Raw genomic sequence first — 17,622 nt, 5'->3', positions numbered from 1 at the left:
GGACAAGACGACTGGGAAGCCCCAGCCCTCCCTGTCCAGTGACTTCAGCCAGGAGCAGGCATTTAGAGAAGAAAGAGCCAGCTGTGCAATGGCGATAGCGCGAGGCTGTGATGATCAGAGCTCAGGTCCAGGGAGAGAATGGCGGTCAGGACAGATGAGAACAGCCATCTTCAGGTTCAAGAGCAGCTGCCGCCCTGGGAATGGGTGGGGCGCCCCAAGATCTCTGTGAACCGTTGCTCCTTGAGGTGAAGGGTGGGGACAGGGTCCCTCGGAACTTTATCAGGTGGGAGCACCATCTCCAGAGCCTGTGTGTAAGGCTGCAGGACAGCACTTGGGCCCTGCCCCTCGGATGGTGGGACCCTCGTTTGAAGTTCAAAACTCACTGTAAATAGGCCTGACCTGCAATCCAGGCACAGTTGAGGTGGACAGCTTGGTTTCCATGGGAAGGTGTGAAAGTAGAATCCGATCCTGCCCATATGTTACCTGCTGTCCCCTCCACCCAAATGCTCGGAAACTCTGTGTGAGGGGCTGCCAGCCCAGGACTCTCAGTGCCCAGGGCAGGGAGTGGGGGGGGCTCTCTTTCCTCACTGTCCCTGTGTCAGTGAGTAAACCCTGGTTAAAAGACCTTTGCCCAGAGCCCCAGGATTTAATTTCACGCTGTGGTGACAATTTCAATGAACATAAGCATCAGTTTGCTGCAGCTCCTAGCCGTCAGCCCAGCCATTTTAAAAGTCAAAGGGCAAGAATTGTTTTAGAGAACTTTTTTTTTCCTGTTCACTTCCTTTTAACCTCAGATTCATCAAATACAGGATTCGTCCTACACCGTTAGGTGTTTCCTGTCTTGTCAACCTTACTCATTTCCAGGCTCCTTTTACTTGTCACCAGGCTGTGCTGTTCTTTTAAAAGCTCTCCTTAAAAAAGCAAGCTCTCTTATTTACATTTTCCTATAAGAACAAGTCATAGTCAGTGTTGAGCCTTTTGTGTTCACTGTGGCTATAGTCAATCTGAATTTTATTCATTAGACCTCTATTCTGTTTTTTTGTTTGTTTTGTCTTTTTAGGTCTGCACCCATGGCATGTGGAAATTCCCAGGCTAGGGGTCAAATTGGAGCTGCAGCTACCAGCCTACACCACAGTGACAGCAATGCCGGATCCCCTACCCACCAAGCAAGGCTGGGGCTCGAACCTGCATCCTCATGGATAGTAGTTGGGTTTGTTACTACTGAGTCATGATGAGAACTCCAAGCATCTATTCTGTTTTGATGCCTACAGTTAAAAATAAAGATGGGTGCTTGTTTCTCTGCGTTTTTTCTCCTGTCATGACAAAAATGCAAGAATTAGACACTAGGAATCTTGATTGTATATGTTTCTATTTCTACAAACTTTACAAACTTCTTTTGCCTTTTTTGTTTGTTTGTTTGTTTTTTAGGGCTGTGCTATGGCATATGGAGGTTCCTGGGCTAGGGGTTGAATCAGAGCTACAACTACCGGCCTGCGTCACAGACACGGCCATGCAAGATCTGAACCTCGTCTTCAACCTCCACCACAGCTCTCAGCAACACCAGATCCTTAACCCACTGAGTGAGGCCGGGGATTCAAACCCACGTCCTCATGGATACTGGTTGGGTTGGTGACCCGCTGAACCACAATGGGAACTCCCTAAACTTTTCTGCATCTTATGTCTCAGTGGGATCTTAGAGTTCTGTACAAAAGGTATGTGTAAATGTTCTAAACTATTCCTATTAATTTTTGAAGGGGCAGGATATTCAAAGTCAGAAGGTATAAATCAATGCCTTGTAGAAAAGCTGTCTTCTGCTGCTGTTCCTGGCCTCAGGCTCCCGATGTTACCAGTTTTCTGTGGATCATTCCAGAGAAAGATAGATCCGTCACTTGATTTTTTTTTTTCCTTTTATTTTACGTTTCATCACTGAGTAAATCTAGTGTGGTAAAAAAATTAGTCATTTTCCCCTGTTTTCATTAAGACTGTACTTTGTGATGGCTGCCTGTGAGAAGCTGTGCTTCACTGGGGCAGTGTGGCCAGCTCTGCATCCCCCCCTGCATCCCAAGTGAAGAGTGAGACCCAGGCCCCTTTCTTGGGGGATACCTAATTATGGGAGTTGATAATACAGGTCCTTCCAGGGAGGGGAATGTATTAATTCCTTAACTCTCAGTGTAAACAGGATTTCAGACCCGTTTCTTGTGCTGTCGTCCTTGAGGGAATTCTGGGGAGGAAGAAGCTGACTCAGAGGGAAATTGCCAGAACTGGAGCCACAAACCAACCCTCGGCTCCCAGCAGCCTGTGTGGGACGTGGGGACTTGTGTTGAGAGGGGCAGAATCACACCCTCTGCTGCACCAGCGTCCTAGGAGCTGGGTGACAAGGACATGCCCCTGTTATCTGTCCTCCGTTCTTCAAACACTCACCCACACCCCACAAACCAAGCCTTCCCCCGACTAGCTTCACCCCGTGTTTTGACATGCAGGAAGCATGCCACCTCCCTGCACACCTTTGGGGACCGTGTCCCCACTCAGGGGACGCCCAGAGTGGCGGTTGTGGGTGTAGAAAATCGCTGAGTGGGGGCTGGTAGGAGAACCCGCCTTCCTTTACATTATGAATTTTTGAGTAACATTTCACGGGGACGGGGGCGGAGGAAGACACTTCCTTCCTTTCTAAAGAGGATAGAGAGAGAGTAGAGCATTGGAGGGAGGCCCTGGCTCTGCCTTGAGAACTGTGCCCTTTTTTTTTTTTTGGTTTGTTTTAAGGAAAACCCCCGAAGAGCTCCTGATGACCAGGCACTTGTTTAAACCGGCAGCCGCGTGTGGAGCGTGGATGAATTTCCTGGCAAATAGAGCAGGGTAGGGCCCTTCTCCAGTCATGACCTTAGTGGAGCTTTCGAGCCCACTTTTGATTCAGAATGATGCTGTGCGGGAGCCAGTGTGATTACTCATAACAGCTGGGTTCTGCTTATTGGTCAACACGTGAGCCCAGGTTCCCCCCCCCCCCCCACAGGTGCAGGGCGCCGAGATAAGCGCGCTGCCGAGGGAGGAGGAGGCGGCCGGGGAAGCAGGAAGCGGCGCCGGCCGCCGCCCCGGGCCTCTCCGTGGGCCAGGTGTGCGCCAGGGGCCGTCCCCAGCCCTGGCTGCCACACGCTAGCGCCGAGTTCCGAGGGTCCGATCGAGGGTCGGGAGCATGGCGGCCTTGCAGCTGAAGGAGCTCTCGCAGTCCGGGCTCTACCGCAGGAGGCGGGACCGGCCCGACAGCCTGGGGCTTGGCGGGCTGGGGCTGCGGGAGGAGGCGCTCAGGTGAGTGGAGCCCGCGGGCACGGCGGGGCTGGGACCCTGAGCTTCCCGGAACCTGACGTCCTGCGGGCAGCTCCCCGGACGGGCAGCCTGGCCAAGTCTGTACGTTTAAAACTGCCAGCAGCTGATTTTCCCTTAATCAAAAGATGCCCTGGTGGGACTCAACTGGGACGCAGCTCTAAGGGATCTTCCTTCGCTTTTGGGGGTGACGGTGGCTGGTGGTGTTTTGGGTGTGGGGGGGGCAGGAGCATCTTTGTTATGGAAATGGATCTCACAAAGGAAGGCTGAGCAGCTTCCCAAGGTAACCTAGCAATGAAGGACATCAGAAGTTTGGAGCCTTTCTAACTGAAGAGGTTGGGGTTTACTATTTCCAAAGTTAATTTGCCTAAAATGAAACAATTGTAGTTTTCGTTACAGCTGTTGAGGTTTGGCGTTTTTTGTTTTTTTTTGTTTGTTTTTTTTTTAAGATTTGAGGTTCTGAGAAGTCCCTGTGCCTTTAAGCTATTGGTTAAACTGCAGTGCTCGTGGCGGGGGTGGGGACCCTTCCCTGTTGCCTGTGCTGGGGGCACGTTGGAGCCTGTGTGGGCCCCTGATTCCCAAGTTTGTCCCACTGAGATGGTGCAAGAAATGTGTCCGTGGCATACTCTTGCTCTTTCGCCTATAAATTCATTTTTAGGGTTTATTTTAAATCATCTATTTGAATTTAACAGGGAAGATGTTGACAAGGAGGCACTTTAAACTTGCACGTGTCTGCACGTTTACTACAGGAACTGTACCGTGGGACAGAGACATTTCTTTGAAAATTCTCAACTCTTTCCTGCCGTTTGACAAGAACAGTAGCATTAAAGGCCTGGTATTGATACCAGCGTTATTAGAATTTCTCCCCCTCATAGTCACCTGTCCCTCGGCTACACTCGGTGTATCAGCTCTGACTTGACTGGGTTAAAGAGAATTAAAGCTCCGTGTTTGCTTTCTTGTGCGTTGTGAGCTTTGCATTCTTGAGCTTTAGTGGGAATGCTGGGCCCCCTTGCTGCCCAGGTGGGTGGGTGGGATCGACCCCTGAAACCGACTCCAGTCTGCTCTCAATCCAAGAGTGAAAAGTTACCAAAGACAAGTTTTAACGTCAGATGTGGGGTCCGGAGTAATTTTTAAAAATATATGTAATAGGACGTTTGGGACCAGCCATTTTTGTGTATTTTCAGACAGTAGCAGAAGTGCCTGTGGACAAGCCTGTGTCTGTCCCAGAAGGTGGGTATTTCTGCAGTCTCAATGGGCTTTGAAACAGCTGGATTGATTTCTTCCGTGTGGAGTTTAAATTCCAGGTGGAGCGTCTCATTCCTCAGGTGTATTGCTTGCTCCGGGGGTTAAGGTGACTTACCTTCCTACTGTCCTGGCATATCGATCCCTTGGCAATAGAAGGGACTTAGGCTTGTTGTGCCCAGTACAGAGAAGAGGACTCTTCTGCCAGGAAGAGGGTACTTTGTATCAATTTGAAGGGGTAGGGTCTTCCTAGTTTTACAGGAGAGCTATTTCTAGTATGAAATCAGGTTCCTCAGCTAAGGGAGCCAGCAGATGGGGACTTGGAGATCAGATGCATGTAGCTAGGGCCACGGGGTCAAGCAGGTAACCTTGATGACCTCAGGTGGCCCTACTTTACAATGAGGATGAAAATCACCACTGTCATCAAGCACCATTTATTATCTCATAAAACCCTCCCGCCGACTTAGGGACCAGGGCGTCACTGTCCCAAGTGGAGCCCTCTATGTGCCATGGCCACGCAGCATCGGGTACCTGCTGTGTGCTGAGAAGAGGCTGGAAGGGATGGGACTCAGGCCTCCCAGTACCCCTGGGTCTGCACACGTAGATGCAGGAGCACTGGTCACAGCAGGTGTTCCTCCCATGGGCCGTCACCCGGCTGAGTCCCCATGACATCAGACACACCTCCTGCTGCCCAGCGTCACGCACTCACACTGACTCCTCCTCACCTGCATTGTGTTCTAGCGAGTTTACAGATTCTAGCAGAAAACATCCCAAGACGACGGTTGTGCTCATGTTTCTCTTGGGTTTTCACTGGAAACTGCCCTGACACAGAAGATAAGTGTTTAAGGAGCACACGAGAGTCATGAAAATGCTTCCAACTTCAAACCTGAAACTGTGAAACAGATGCTAATGTGAAGCAGGCCTCTATGAGAGGCACCGGCCATCTTGGTTTGGTTTTGCTGTAATAAACACAGCCTGGAGCTCACCTTCCTTGCGCTCAGCCCCTCGCTCTGCACTTGTGTGCTTGGTCTCTGGCTTTCTCACCACAGGGGTGTCCCCTGGGGCCTTGTCTTAGCTTCAGTTCCAGAATGTGTCCTGATGCTTGGGGACCCTGATGAGCCTGAGATGCACCTGGAGCCTGAGATTCACCTTCCTTGGTGAAGGTGATCATGTGGGCTGTGTGCAGATGGGTGGCATCACCTCCCTGGGGATCAGACGGCCTGACCTTCCCACCCCAGCCATAGCCTCCTTCATGGAAGCTGTCACCCTCGCACCCATGGGCTTAGAGAGTGTCCCTCACCCCTTCAAGGCCTGGACCTCTTCTTCCTGAGGTGCATGGCGCCCAGAAACCCCACCTGTGACATTCATACCTGTGTCCTTGGCTGTTCTCTCTTGAGTCGGGGGGCTGGGGGCCCAAACGTGGTGTTTTTTAAGGAAACCTAAACTATCCACACACCCCCCAAAGTTCTCAAAGTCACCTTGGCTCAGCCCCAGACACACGAGGTCTGTAAGTAACTGCCTGGGGACACCTCAGATGCTGTGTCTTTGCTGCCTGGTCAGAAAGGTAGTTGACGCGACCCTGAGGCCTTGTCTGCCTGTTTCTGGCTGGCTCACGACCTTAGGATGGATTTGATATTTTTCAAATGGTTGAGGAAAAAATGGAAAGACTTATTTCATGACATGGGACACTTAAACCCAGTGCCTTAAAAAAGTGTTACCGGCGCAGAGTGTATTCATTTGTCGCCATGGCCCCAGGTGGGCTCCCGCGTGGTGACCGAGCCATGCTGTGGGCACAGACGGATGGCTCCCTGGGCTCAGACAAGGGACCCTGGGCCTTTCCCTCTGTCTTTGCCTCTGCCTCCACCCCACCCCTTACCTCCCCATTGTGCTTATCACATTTCCGAGAAGCGAGTGTGCATCAGATGCGGCCTCTGGGTTTGTGGCCCTCGGTGGGGTCCAGGGGCGGAAACCTGCTGTGTGTGCCTGCTGCATGCAGCCCAGTGGAGAGGGCTGACTGACCAGGAGTTGCTAAGAAAGACCACCTTTCGGTGCTGGTTGTTAAGTAGCCTTGGAGGCCCTGCCTTTTTCGGTGACTAGCACCCGCTTCAAGCAGTACCCTTGTCAGCCCTTGTTGGCTGGGCTGTGGGGGAACCTGCTGGGCCCACAGAGAGCAGAAGGCCCTGAGGCCGTGGAAGGGCCCCTCCCCACCTGGCTCAGCGTCGGGTGGGTGGGCCCTGAGCCCTTCAAACCCATCTGCTGTTGCCGATCACCTTGGATGAACAACCAGCCTTTGTATTTCAGTTTTATAAATATAGACTGTTAGGAGTTCCCCTCGTGGCTCAGTGGTTAATGAACCTGACTAGGAACCAGGAGGATGTGGGTTCAATCCCTGGCCTTGTTCAGTGGGATCAGTGTTGCCATGAGCTGTTGGTGTAGGTCGCAGACGCAGTTCAGATCCCATGTGGCTGTGGCTGTGGCTGTGGTGTAGGCCAGTGGCTACAGCTCCAATTTGACCTCTAGCCTGGGAACTTCCACATGCTGCGGGTGTGGCCCTAAAAAGCAAAAAAAAAAAAAAGGGGGGGGGGAATATAGACCTGTTAGACAGTTAGGAAGAGAAGACTGCAGCTTTGCCCTTTAACCTTCCCCACAGTGAGCACATCTGGTAACATATGTTTCTTTGGTACAGGGAAGTGTGAGTTGGGCTGTGTTGCTCTTTGAAAGGTGGTAGTGCTTTTGATCCCTGAGAAACAGCAGCGAGCGATGGCTTTAAGCGAGGTCTTAATTCTCTGCTTGGGAATTGAACCTCGGCAGCCTGGATAAAAAACAGAAATCCCAGCAACTAGACTAATTAGGGGCTAGAAGCAAAACTGCCTTGATTCTTGTTCCCTTGTTGAAAGCAAGAATATTTCATGGAGGCAAAGACTGTGAAAAAAAGCATAAGGTTTACGTATTTATTTATTTTGGTTTTTTTCAGGGCCGCCCCCCTGCATATGGAGGTTCCCAGGCTAGAGGTCGAATCGGAGCTATAGCTGCCAGCCTACACCACAGCTCACAGCTATGCTGGATCTTTAACTCACTGAACAAGGCCAGGAATCAAACCTGCATCCTCATGGATACTAGTTGGGTTCGTTACTGCTGAGCCACAATGGGAACTCCCCAGAGAGGTGATTTAAATCACTTAAATAGAACTTTTTCTGGTTCTTTTTCTTCCTTTGGCCAATCGTCTTGTTTCATTTCTCACACCTGACACAGGACCCTCCCCAGTATGCATGTGCAAAGGTAGATTCCAGTGCAAAAATGCTGGGATGGTATCAGGACTTATTATGGCCTGGCGCCCCCTCCCTTTCAGACCCGTAGGAGTCTTACTGAGCATGTGTAATTGGGGAGGTCTCCTTGATCCCAGGAGTGATTGAATGGTCATCTTTCACTCTGGCAGAGCTCAGCTTCTGCCATTAATTTTCTCCTTGAAGCATCAAAGAGAAGTGAGGCCCAAGTTACTCAGCCTGACAAGTCCCAGCGGTTCTCAGCCCAGGGGCCCAGCTACCTCCTCCCTCACTTTCTCATGTGTGTTTAAGGGTGTAATTCACATACACACACAAACACACACGAATACTATTCAGCCCCAAGAGAGGAGGCCAGTGTGCTGGTCCTCACACTGAGGATGGACCCCGGCAGCATTGTGCCAAGCGAAGTGAGCTGGACAGAGGAAGCCACGCCATGTTTGTTCTCTAATCTGCAGAATCTAAAAACAGTAGGATGGAGTCTCCAGAGGTGGGCCTCCCTGGGCCTGGTGCCTGCCCCACCAAAGGAGTGAAACTACACTGGCTTCAGGTGCCTCTTTTAGTCCAGGTTCACTCCTTTGCTGTCCTTGCCCGACGGGCCGGCACCACCCAGGGACGGTCTCCTGAAGCGTGGATCACGACCGTCTGGCTCCTTGGTAGCTCCTGGGCTTCTCTTCTAAGGGGATTGCTTCCTGCCATCACCTAAAGTATTTCCACACAGTTGGGTATGTGCTGAAATTAAAAGGCGTGTTCATGGAGTTGCCATTGGGGCTCAGTAGATTATGAACCCAACTAGTACCCATGAGGATATGGGTTTGATCCCTGGCCTTGCTCAGTAAGCTATAGATCCCATGTTGTTGTGGCTGTGGTGTAGGCTGGCAGCTGCAGCTCTGATTCGACCCCTAGCCTGGGAACCTCCATATGCGGCAGGTGTGGTTGTAAAAAGAAAAAAAAAAAATAGTGTTTGTGCTTAAAATTAGCACGTTGAAGGGGTAGTGGCTGAGGCCCCTGCTCTGTCTGTGTCTGAGCTGCTCAGAGATGCTTGGGAGTGAACCTCAGCCCCAGAAAGTCAGTTTGTAAATCTGCTGTCATCACCCATATAATTTCTAAATGATTTACTCTGACAGCTAAATGCCAAGATTGTAATAATTATAATTGCTTTCCTATTGGTTAAGAAAAAAAAAAAAAAACTTGAAGTATCAGGTACTATCACTTATAAAAACAACAAAAAACCAGTAGACTAAAATATGTGCTTTACCCAGGTTACTTTGGATAGAAGCTATCGAAATGCAACAGTACTACTTATTTTCTGTATGTTTCTATATCCTGGAAGCTCAGCCACTTAACTATGTGTCTGTGCAACCCAGTAGCCATTCTATGATTAAAACAATCTTTAGACATGAATAGCCTCTACAGAAAAATCTGCTTTTAGAAGTAATCATGAAATAGGTTCCCCACATGTCAAGCAGTGGTCACATTCATTTCCTGAATCTGCTGTAACAAGCACACATACCGGGACGCTTCAAATGACAGAGACCTACTGCCTGGCATTTCTGAAGACCCCAGGCCAGAAATCATGAGTGCACTTGCTCCCTGTGATATAGCTGTGGGGGTCCCGTCCTGCCCCCTCCTTCTCTGCTGTCTGTCCCCACCGACGGATTGGGCTCTGGCTCAGGGCAACTCCCTGCCTGGCCTGGTGGACAAATGGCTGTGTCCCCACCTTGGCTGTGTCCTCGAATTGCTTTGTCCACATGTGGCTATGTCCCTCTTAGCTGTGTCCCCTCTCAGCTGTTGCCCCCCCAGCTGTGTCCCCAAATGGCTATGTCCACGTTCGGTGTGTCCCTCTCGGCTATGTTCCCTCCTCAGCTGTGTCCCCCTGGGCTCTGTTCCTGTGTGACTGTGTCCTTGCTGGGCTGTGTCCCCATGGGGCTACGTCCCCATGTGACTCTGTCCTCCCCCGGCTTCCCGCCCCCAGCATCGTCCTTTGTGTGTCTTTTCCCTCCTCTTCCTAGAAGGATACCAGCTGTGTGGGAGGAGGACCCACCCTGTTCCAGTGTGGGCTCAACTTGTACTTTAATTTCATCAGCAAAGACTCTATTTCCGAGTAAGGTCATGTTCAGGGTCAGGACTTCAGCATATCTTTTCAGGGGGCGGAATTCCACCCAGAGTAGTGGTTTTTTTCCCTGCAGTTGTGTGTGAAGATTAGGGATCAAGTCAGTGTGCAGTTTTTTAAGAAATAGCTTTGAGGTGAAACTAATGAGCCTCAGTAGGTGCTCAGTTGAAGGTGCAGCTGGGTCAGTTTGACACCACATGCAGTGACACTCTCGCCACAGTCAAGGTCTTGGGCGTTCTCGTCCCGAAGTCCTCTCCTGTATCTGTAACCCTCCACCTACTGTTGATCACTCTGGATGGGTTTTCCCTTTTAGAAGTTGTGTATAAATGGAATCATCCAGTAATGATTTTCCGTGCTTTAACTCAGCACAGTTATTTTAAGGTTCGTCTGTGTCGCAGGAGTCCGTATTATTCATTTTACTGCTGAGTCGGCTTCCATTACTGTGTTGGTAGCCCGCTGAGTGGTGTCCAGCTCTCGGCCATTTCGGTGAAGCTGCGTGAACATTCTAGTACAAGTCCTGTACTTTTGTTTTTTGGGCTGGGGTGGCTGGGTTGTTGGGTAGGTCCACACTGAATTTGGGGGGAAATGGCTAAACTGCTTTCCAAAGAGGCTGTACCACTTTCTGTTCCTGAAGCAGTGGTTGAAGTGTCCACACTTTCCCACATCCTCAGCAACACTTGGTAAATTTCCTCCAGCTCTAGCCATGGGGGCGGCGGTACTGATACCTCCTTGTGGCTTTATTTGTGTTTCCCTGATAACTCACAAAGTTGAGTATCATTTCACATGGTCATTTGCAGTCTTTATATCTTCTCTGGCAACATGTCTCTTGGGGTTTTTGCCCACTTTGTATTGAGTTGTTTCTTACATTACTTAGTTGAAACAATGCTTTATGTACTCAAGACACAAGTCCATGGTCAGAGACGTATTTTGCAAGTGTCTCCTCCCTGTCTGTGGCTTCTGTTTCTCATTTTTATAAATGTCGTCTTTTTTTTTTTTTTTTTTTTTGCTCTTTAGGGCCACACTGCAGCATATGGAGATTCCCAGGCTAGGGGTCGAATCAGAGCTACAGCTGCTGGCCTACACTGGATCCAAGCCATGTCTGTGACCTACACCACAGTTCATTGCAACACAGATCCTTAACCCACTGAGTGAGGCCTCATGGATGCTAGTCAGACCCATTTCCCCTGTGTCACGACGGGAACTCCAATATAAAGGTCTTTTGAAAAGTGAGGATTCTTAAAAATTTTGGGCTTGTTGATCTTTTTCTCTTACATAAAGTTTGTGCTTTTTGTGTCCTCTTTAGGATGTCTTTCCCAAACCCACATAAATAAGATTATTAATAAATATGTTCTGTATAAGCAGAAACTCATTATTTTTTATACCAGCTTGGCCCCACTTGCCATTTATTGCTTTCCTGGCTGTGGGGAGTCCTCAGAGGGATCCTGTAGGTCGCAGAGCAGAGGGAGGACCTTGGAGGCTCATGATTGGGGGATTTGGGGTGTGTACCTGCGAGTCTCATGTTCAGAGAACCCGGGCTGTTTACCCATGTGTCTCATGTTCACAGAATCTGGGCTGTGTACCTGCATGTCTCATGTTCGGAGAACCCGGGCTGTGTACCGTGTGTCTCATGTTCACAGTATGAGCTTTTAACCACACTTAAGCTTCACTTAGATTTTAGGGTCAGATTTCTTACCTGGAAGGTCTGAATACACTTGATGGTATCTTGCAAGTTGAAAATTTACTAGGGATGGAAGTTCCCCTGTGGTGCAGCTGGCTAAGGATCCAGCATGGCTGCAGTTATAGTGCAAGTCACAACTGTAGCACAGGATCAGTCCCTGGCCTGGGAACTTCCACATGCCACCAGGTACAGCCCAAAAAAATGATTTACCAAGAATAACCTCCTATGATGCCTGTTGAAAAAAATGGGAGTTTTTTAGCCTCATGGGTAATTCATAGATATTTGCCAGAGAAAATATCTTACTTAAAAAGCTAAAAATATTGCATTTTTGTGTCATAATGAACATATTACTTAAGATTAAAATTAAACATTATAAAAGTATCCAGCCTTTTATCTTAGCTAAAATATTGTCCTTCTGCCCCAGCAAATAAGATTTGCGGGAGCCAGACAGTGGCAGGAAGCCGCCATGAATCAGGGCACATTGGATGTCTGCTCGTGTCTGAGTTCTCAGTTCTAACAGAGAATTTCTTGGGCTGGAACTGAAATTCTGCAGTGTATTGGAAAATTTCAATAACATTTCCCGGTGCAAGAAAAAATATTCTTTCTTTCACAGTAAAAACTAGTGTCATTCTTGGACGTATTGGAGATACACGACATTACGGGTATTTTAAGCAATGAGGTCTTAGTATGGACAGTTGAAAAGATCAGAAGTTTTCCTGGATCTGGAATCATTCTTTGGGTGACTCAGCAAATGCCTTCATCATGGATTCGGCCCCAATACCAGCTGTTTGAGCACAAATCGTCGTTTTGGCTCTTTGTGGTTTAACGTCATGCTCTATCTAAAGACTGTATTGTCAGATTGTCAGTCTTCAGCACTAGGCGTTCGAGGTTCAGTCTGCATTTGCTCAGGTCCCGCCACAGTCCAGGGGAGTAGGATGTGAAGTTGATTAAAACACTGATTATCTGCTGGAGGAGCAAGCGCGTTAATGTCTATCACTGAGAAACAAACCACCCAGCGCTTGGCCACAGTGGGAGTTGGCAGACTTTCTATAAAGGCCCAGATGAAGTTTTAGGCTTTGCAGGCTCTCTGTCTGGGTCACAGCTCCTTGGCTGTGGTTGTTGTGTGAATGTATAGCTGAACTTTATAAAAGCAACAGGAGCCAGGTCTGACCTGTGGGCATGGTTTGCTGGCTGCAGGCCTGGAACCAGCACATGTGTGATCTCGTTACTGTGGGTCAGGAATCCTGGCTTGGCTCAGTCGAGCGCCTCGGGCTGAAGGCCTTTGAGTCAGAGCTATGTCTTTCCAAGGCTGGAATGGGGCCCGTGGTCCCAGAGGGGAGGGTGAGAGCCACCATGCATATATAACCTCATCCCAGAATGACCTCTCCCCGCCCCTCCCCCCCGGCCCAACAGTTGTTTGCACTGGGAGCCAGTCCATCCACCATCCAGCCCACACCAGGGACTGCACACACATTCTGTACTGTTGGTCAGAATGTTCATGACACCTGTTAGAAGACAGTGAGGCCGAGGGGATAGGTGTAAGGCGTTCTCTTGGTGCACAGCAGGTTAAGATCTGACGTGCCCCACTGAGCAGCCTGGGTTGCTGCTGTGGTGTGGGTTTGATCCCTGGCCTGGGAGCTTCCCTGTGCTGCAGATGCAGCCAAAAAATAACTAAATGAAATAAAGCAACAACAACAAAGGACAGGTGTCAGGACCACGCTGTGCAGGAGGGAGATTGGGTGCAACTCTGAAGAGGAGGAAAAGTAGGACAAGCTGAGGTTTACAGGGAAGGAGCAATGAGGGTCAGAGGATTGAAAATTACTGAGGGGAGCCTCAGGGGAGGGGGGCGTTTCTGGCTGAACTGACCTCTCAGGATTCCTGCTGAAGACAGGCCAGGACAATCAGACATCCCCTGGGCAGGGGGAGATCAGATATGGGGGGGGGGGGGGGTTTCTGGCCAAGCTGGTGGAGCAGGATTCTTGTGGAACCTGAGCGAGCAGAGGTGAACAAGGACACACAAAAGTCAGGGGCTGTCAGAGAGTTCACCACCTGGAGGTGGGGGTCCCAGGGTGGGATGGGGGTCCTGGGGTAGGGGTCCCGGGGGGTGGGGCCTCCTGAGGAGCAGCAGTCAGCTCAGGGCATAGAGCAAGAGCTCTGCTAGAGTCAGCCTGGCTTCCTGGGCTCAGTCCTGGCTCTGGCTCTGTGGTCATGGCCCTGGGGACCCTCCCATGAGCACTGGGCTTCCTTCTGTCCTGCTTCCCCATTTCTAGTTCCACTTGTTACTTTATAGCCAGGCTGGGGCAAATGTTTGCTAAATAAAATCAGGATCCAGGAAAGACGCTGACATGTGCATACAGGACTTCCTTGAACTCATGGCTGCTTCCCTTGTTCCTTGTTCGACTCTCCTCGGCCCAGTGGGTGAGGGCCGGTGGGCTGGGCCTGGGAGCTCACGTCACTGCCACGGTGCCTGCGTCTCTGCTCCTGAGCTGTCGGGGACATGGCTGTGCGGGACCATTCCTGGGGGATCCCCGTGTTCTCCATTGCGGTGGGGTCCACGTGAAAGGTCCTCAGCACCGGGTCACTGGGTTGCAGGAGGAAATGAAGGTCCTGGACCTTGCTGTTAGCCCTGTGTCCCCGGGACCTGCCACACATCCTGATGCAGAGCTGTTTCCCCTCTTTAGCAGCAGCCTCAGCTCAGTGGGCCCTGCACCCTCTGACTCCAGCACCCTCCACCGTGCCGGCCACCCCTGACCCAATTTGGGCCACTCCCAGACTGATTTCTGGGTGGATGAGTGATTTTGCACATTTCTGTCCTGCACCGTCGGCTTCTTCCTAGTTACCTCGGGGCCGTCTTTTCTTGATTTTTCTGTCACCCCCCTTATTACGACTCTTTGAAACCTCTCCTGTCATCACTTTTTTTCACCACCCCTGCTTTCCTGACACCACCAAAGCATAGTGGTGAAAGATTTCTCTCTAGCCCCTCGTATTTGTTTAAATAAACTTCTGGGGGTACTTTCAGATCTGTAGAGATGTTAGGAGCTGTGCAGTCATCCCTCCTTTAGGTCTGTGTGACCACTTCGATCTGGCCCCTGCTTCCCGTGTCCCCGACTACCTCCCTGGGTCTGGCCCGCCTCAGGGCTCCTCCACCAGCTCCTTTCCCCTTTCCTGCTGCCTCGTGACAATGAGCCCAGAAACACTGTGACTTGGCTTTCGCCTCACCTGGCCCTCGCTGAGTCCTTGCAGCCCAGCCTTTGACCCACGTCACCGCATCGGTCTGGGTTCTTGGGTGGTGGTTGGGGCAGGGGGTGAACAGACTGGCTAACTGAGCAGATGAATTTTGTTGGGAAGTGTTCCAGTTGCTCACAGCATTGGCAGAAATGGGCAGATTGAAGAGCCAGGCAGAAGGCTGGGAGACCCCCAGGCCCAGGCTTCCAAGCTGAACCGAAGTGTCCCGGCAGGTCCTGGTGTGGCTGCCCAAGCTGCCTCCTGTCCCCTAAAGATGCCTCGCTAGCAGGAGGTCCTGCAGTGACTTTCCGGGTAGCATGGTAACGTCAGGAGGGAAGCCCCACGGTCCAAAGTCCTTGGGTCTAGACAGTTTGCTCCTGGTCAGGCAGGGCCGGACCTCAGGGCACAGCAAAGCCTGTGGGCTCCCTTCTCTGCCTTTTCAGCTGTGAGGGTGCAGGAGGAAACATAGGTGTCTCCAGAGAACCTGAGTGAGGCTGGCCGAGAAGCAGCTGCCACAAGTGCCTGAGCCCAGGTGTGTGAAGCCCAGGTGCCTGAGCCAGGTGCCTGTGCCCAGGTAAGATACCTGATCCCCGTTGTGGTACCCAAGCACCAGTGAAGCCAGGGGACTGAGGACCACTGCTCAGGTGTCCAGTCTTACATGGGCTATCAGACAGTAAGGGAAGTAACCTGGCTCGTGCAAGGCTGGCCATGTAACCAGCTCCCCTTAGGCATCTACACCTGCGTGGCAAGTGTACAGACTGGCTTCTGGGTGAGGAGATGCTGCCGCTGCCACCTAAGCCTTTACAACATGGTCCTCCTGATGGCGCCTAGGCCCAGGTGGTAGCTGCACAGGTGCTCCTCTGTCCCCACCCCCTCCTAAAGGCTGTCACCCACCTATATGACGCAGTGTTTTTACCATGATGGCAATGTAAGATTCAGATTTTGCCCTTTTGAGCAGTTATTGTTTTTCTGTCCCTTCCCTTTTGCCAACATCTTACTCTCAGTAATTGCTTTACTGGTTTTTTTTATTTATCCTTTAAATACAGAATTATTTCCTTTATCTGAAAGCATAAAACCATCTCTTGAAATAATTGTGGTCACTTGTCCCTAGTGGTTTAGAGACTTGTTATCTGTGGAAGAGTCGAAATGATTAGTGCTCTTCATGGACATTTGATGCAGCCTCACGACTCGACCCTGGAGGTCAGATCACTCTCACCTTACCCAGTCCACATGGTTTTACCCAACATTCATCTTCTGATTTGCTCTCCCAGTAGATCTGAACTCTTTGAAAACAGTTATTTTGTTCTGTTTTCCCAGCTTAGTCATGTGACCTGGGCCAAGTTTGTTTGGCTGGCATTTTTCCTCCTATTTATGTCATGAGAGGATTGTGCTGTGTTGTGCTTTGCTGTGCTGGGTGAAAGGTGTGGACGCAGGACCCAGCAGGTGGGCAGCTGGCCTGTGCACCTTGCCTCCTGCAGGAAACCCGGCATCAGCTCTGTTTAGAGAGGATTAGAGCCACGGGTCAGGAAGGTTTATGGGTCCTTTTATGTTATTTAAGTAATTAAATGTGAAAGACACAGCACACGCACATCTGTCTCCTGAGCCCTGGAGTGTCCCCTCCCATGTGGCTCACACACTTCCTTGGAGGTGGAGGTTCAGGGCCGACAGGATGGGTGGTGGCAGGGAGGGGGCCACGGGCCACTGTCATACACACTCAGCTTGCAGGCACCCTTGAGTTCATTCCCTCTGCATTTAGTAGAGTGGGGACTGAGAGCGAGGGGCCGGTGAGGAAGGAGAACAGGCAGTGGGACAGAGTTTGCCTGTTAGAGCTCATTTTGTGGCAGACGTTGTTGGAGTCCAGGGATTACAGGTTAGGTTTTGCGTGATACCCTCAGAAGGTGGGAAAGTTTGGTCCCCAGACTGTGCCCTCAGTTACAGGCCACCGTGAGTTTTCTGAAGCCTGGGGCTGTGTGGGAAAATGCATCCTTCCCAGTTCTGGATGCAGATCCAGGAGTCTCAGCTGCCGTGTGAGCACCGAGCCTCTTACTGGATGGACCCTAGGGTCTGAGGATAGCCAGTCAGGGGGTCCAGCCTTGTGTATTGATCTGAGTCCATCCCATCAGGAGAAGAAATCCCCACAGTAATGAGAACAAGGACGGTTTACCATAAAGGAGTTAATGGCTCTAACGGGGTTGGATGAGGAGGGGAGGAGCAGCGCCCACCCCACCCAGGGCGCTCCCTGGTGGCTGGGAGCCCAGCGCCCAGCCCTCCTGCGCCCCAGAGACCACGTGACACTGGGATGCTGCTTCGGAGGGCCGAGGTCCCAGGACCGAGCGGACCACCCTCCTGCAGACCGAGGGCTGCCTCTTCCCGAGAAAAGCAGGGATGTCAGCTGTGCTAAAATAAACGAAAACATGTTCTGAGTTTAATGCAGCACACCTCGCAGTGAGACACATCGATTAAACTTTGAAAAGATTGTTTTCACTTGAGTGAAACGTTTCTCTCTGTCCCTTGTACTGGAATTCTCATGGTTTTCTTTATCTTATCCTGAGGAGTAGACCTCAGGATTAGCTCAGTCACAAAATCAGGCGCCAGCTTCCTCCTCCAGCACAGCTGAAGGTCAGCTTTCGGGGAGCTGGCCGGGCTGAGTCAGAACTAAAATAAGAATCCGATGGAGAGTCGGGCCTGTGCCAGTGGCCACCACGGCCGAGTAAGGGCTCGTGGACACGCTACAGCAATGTCCCTGCAAACTGGGCTTTCTCTGAAGT

The 17,622-nt window shown here is 50.8% G+C and overlaps 1 protein-coding gene across 5 annotated transcripts in view; it reads left to right on the top strand.

The window, feature by feature from the left end:
* LIMS1 (LIM zinc finger domain containing 1) overlaps positions 1 to 17,622 on the top strand; it is a 93,896-nt gene that overhangs the window by 46,700 nt on the left and 29,574 nt on the right. Inside the window, exon 1 of one of the 5 annotated variants that reach the window (XM_047781293.1) lies at positions 3,034 to 3,300. The exons of 3 other annotated variants lie outside the window; for them this stretch is intronic. In XM_047781293.1, the coding sequence (XP_047637249.1) occupies positions 3,188 to 3,300 (113 nt within the window). In that variant the 5' untranslated portion in view covers positions 3,034 to 3,187. Of the gene's footprint in view, positions 1 to 3,033; positions 3,301 to 17,622 lie in introns of those variants that run through there. One more of the 5 variants, XM_047781294.1, reaches the window with a different exon arrangement.

Source organism: Phacochoerus africanus, chromosome 5, assembly GCF_016906955.1.
Source record: "Phacochoerus africanus isolate WHEZ1 chromosome 5, ROS_Pafr_v1, whole genome shotgun sequence".
Classification (NCBI taxonomy): Eukaryota; Metazoa; Chordata; class Mammalia; order Artiodactyla; family Suidae; genus Phacochoerus; species Phacochoerus africanus.
Note: the sequence above shows the minus strand (reverse complement) of the source record. Positions and strands in the feature narration are given on the sequence as shown.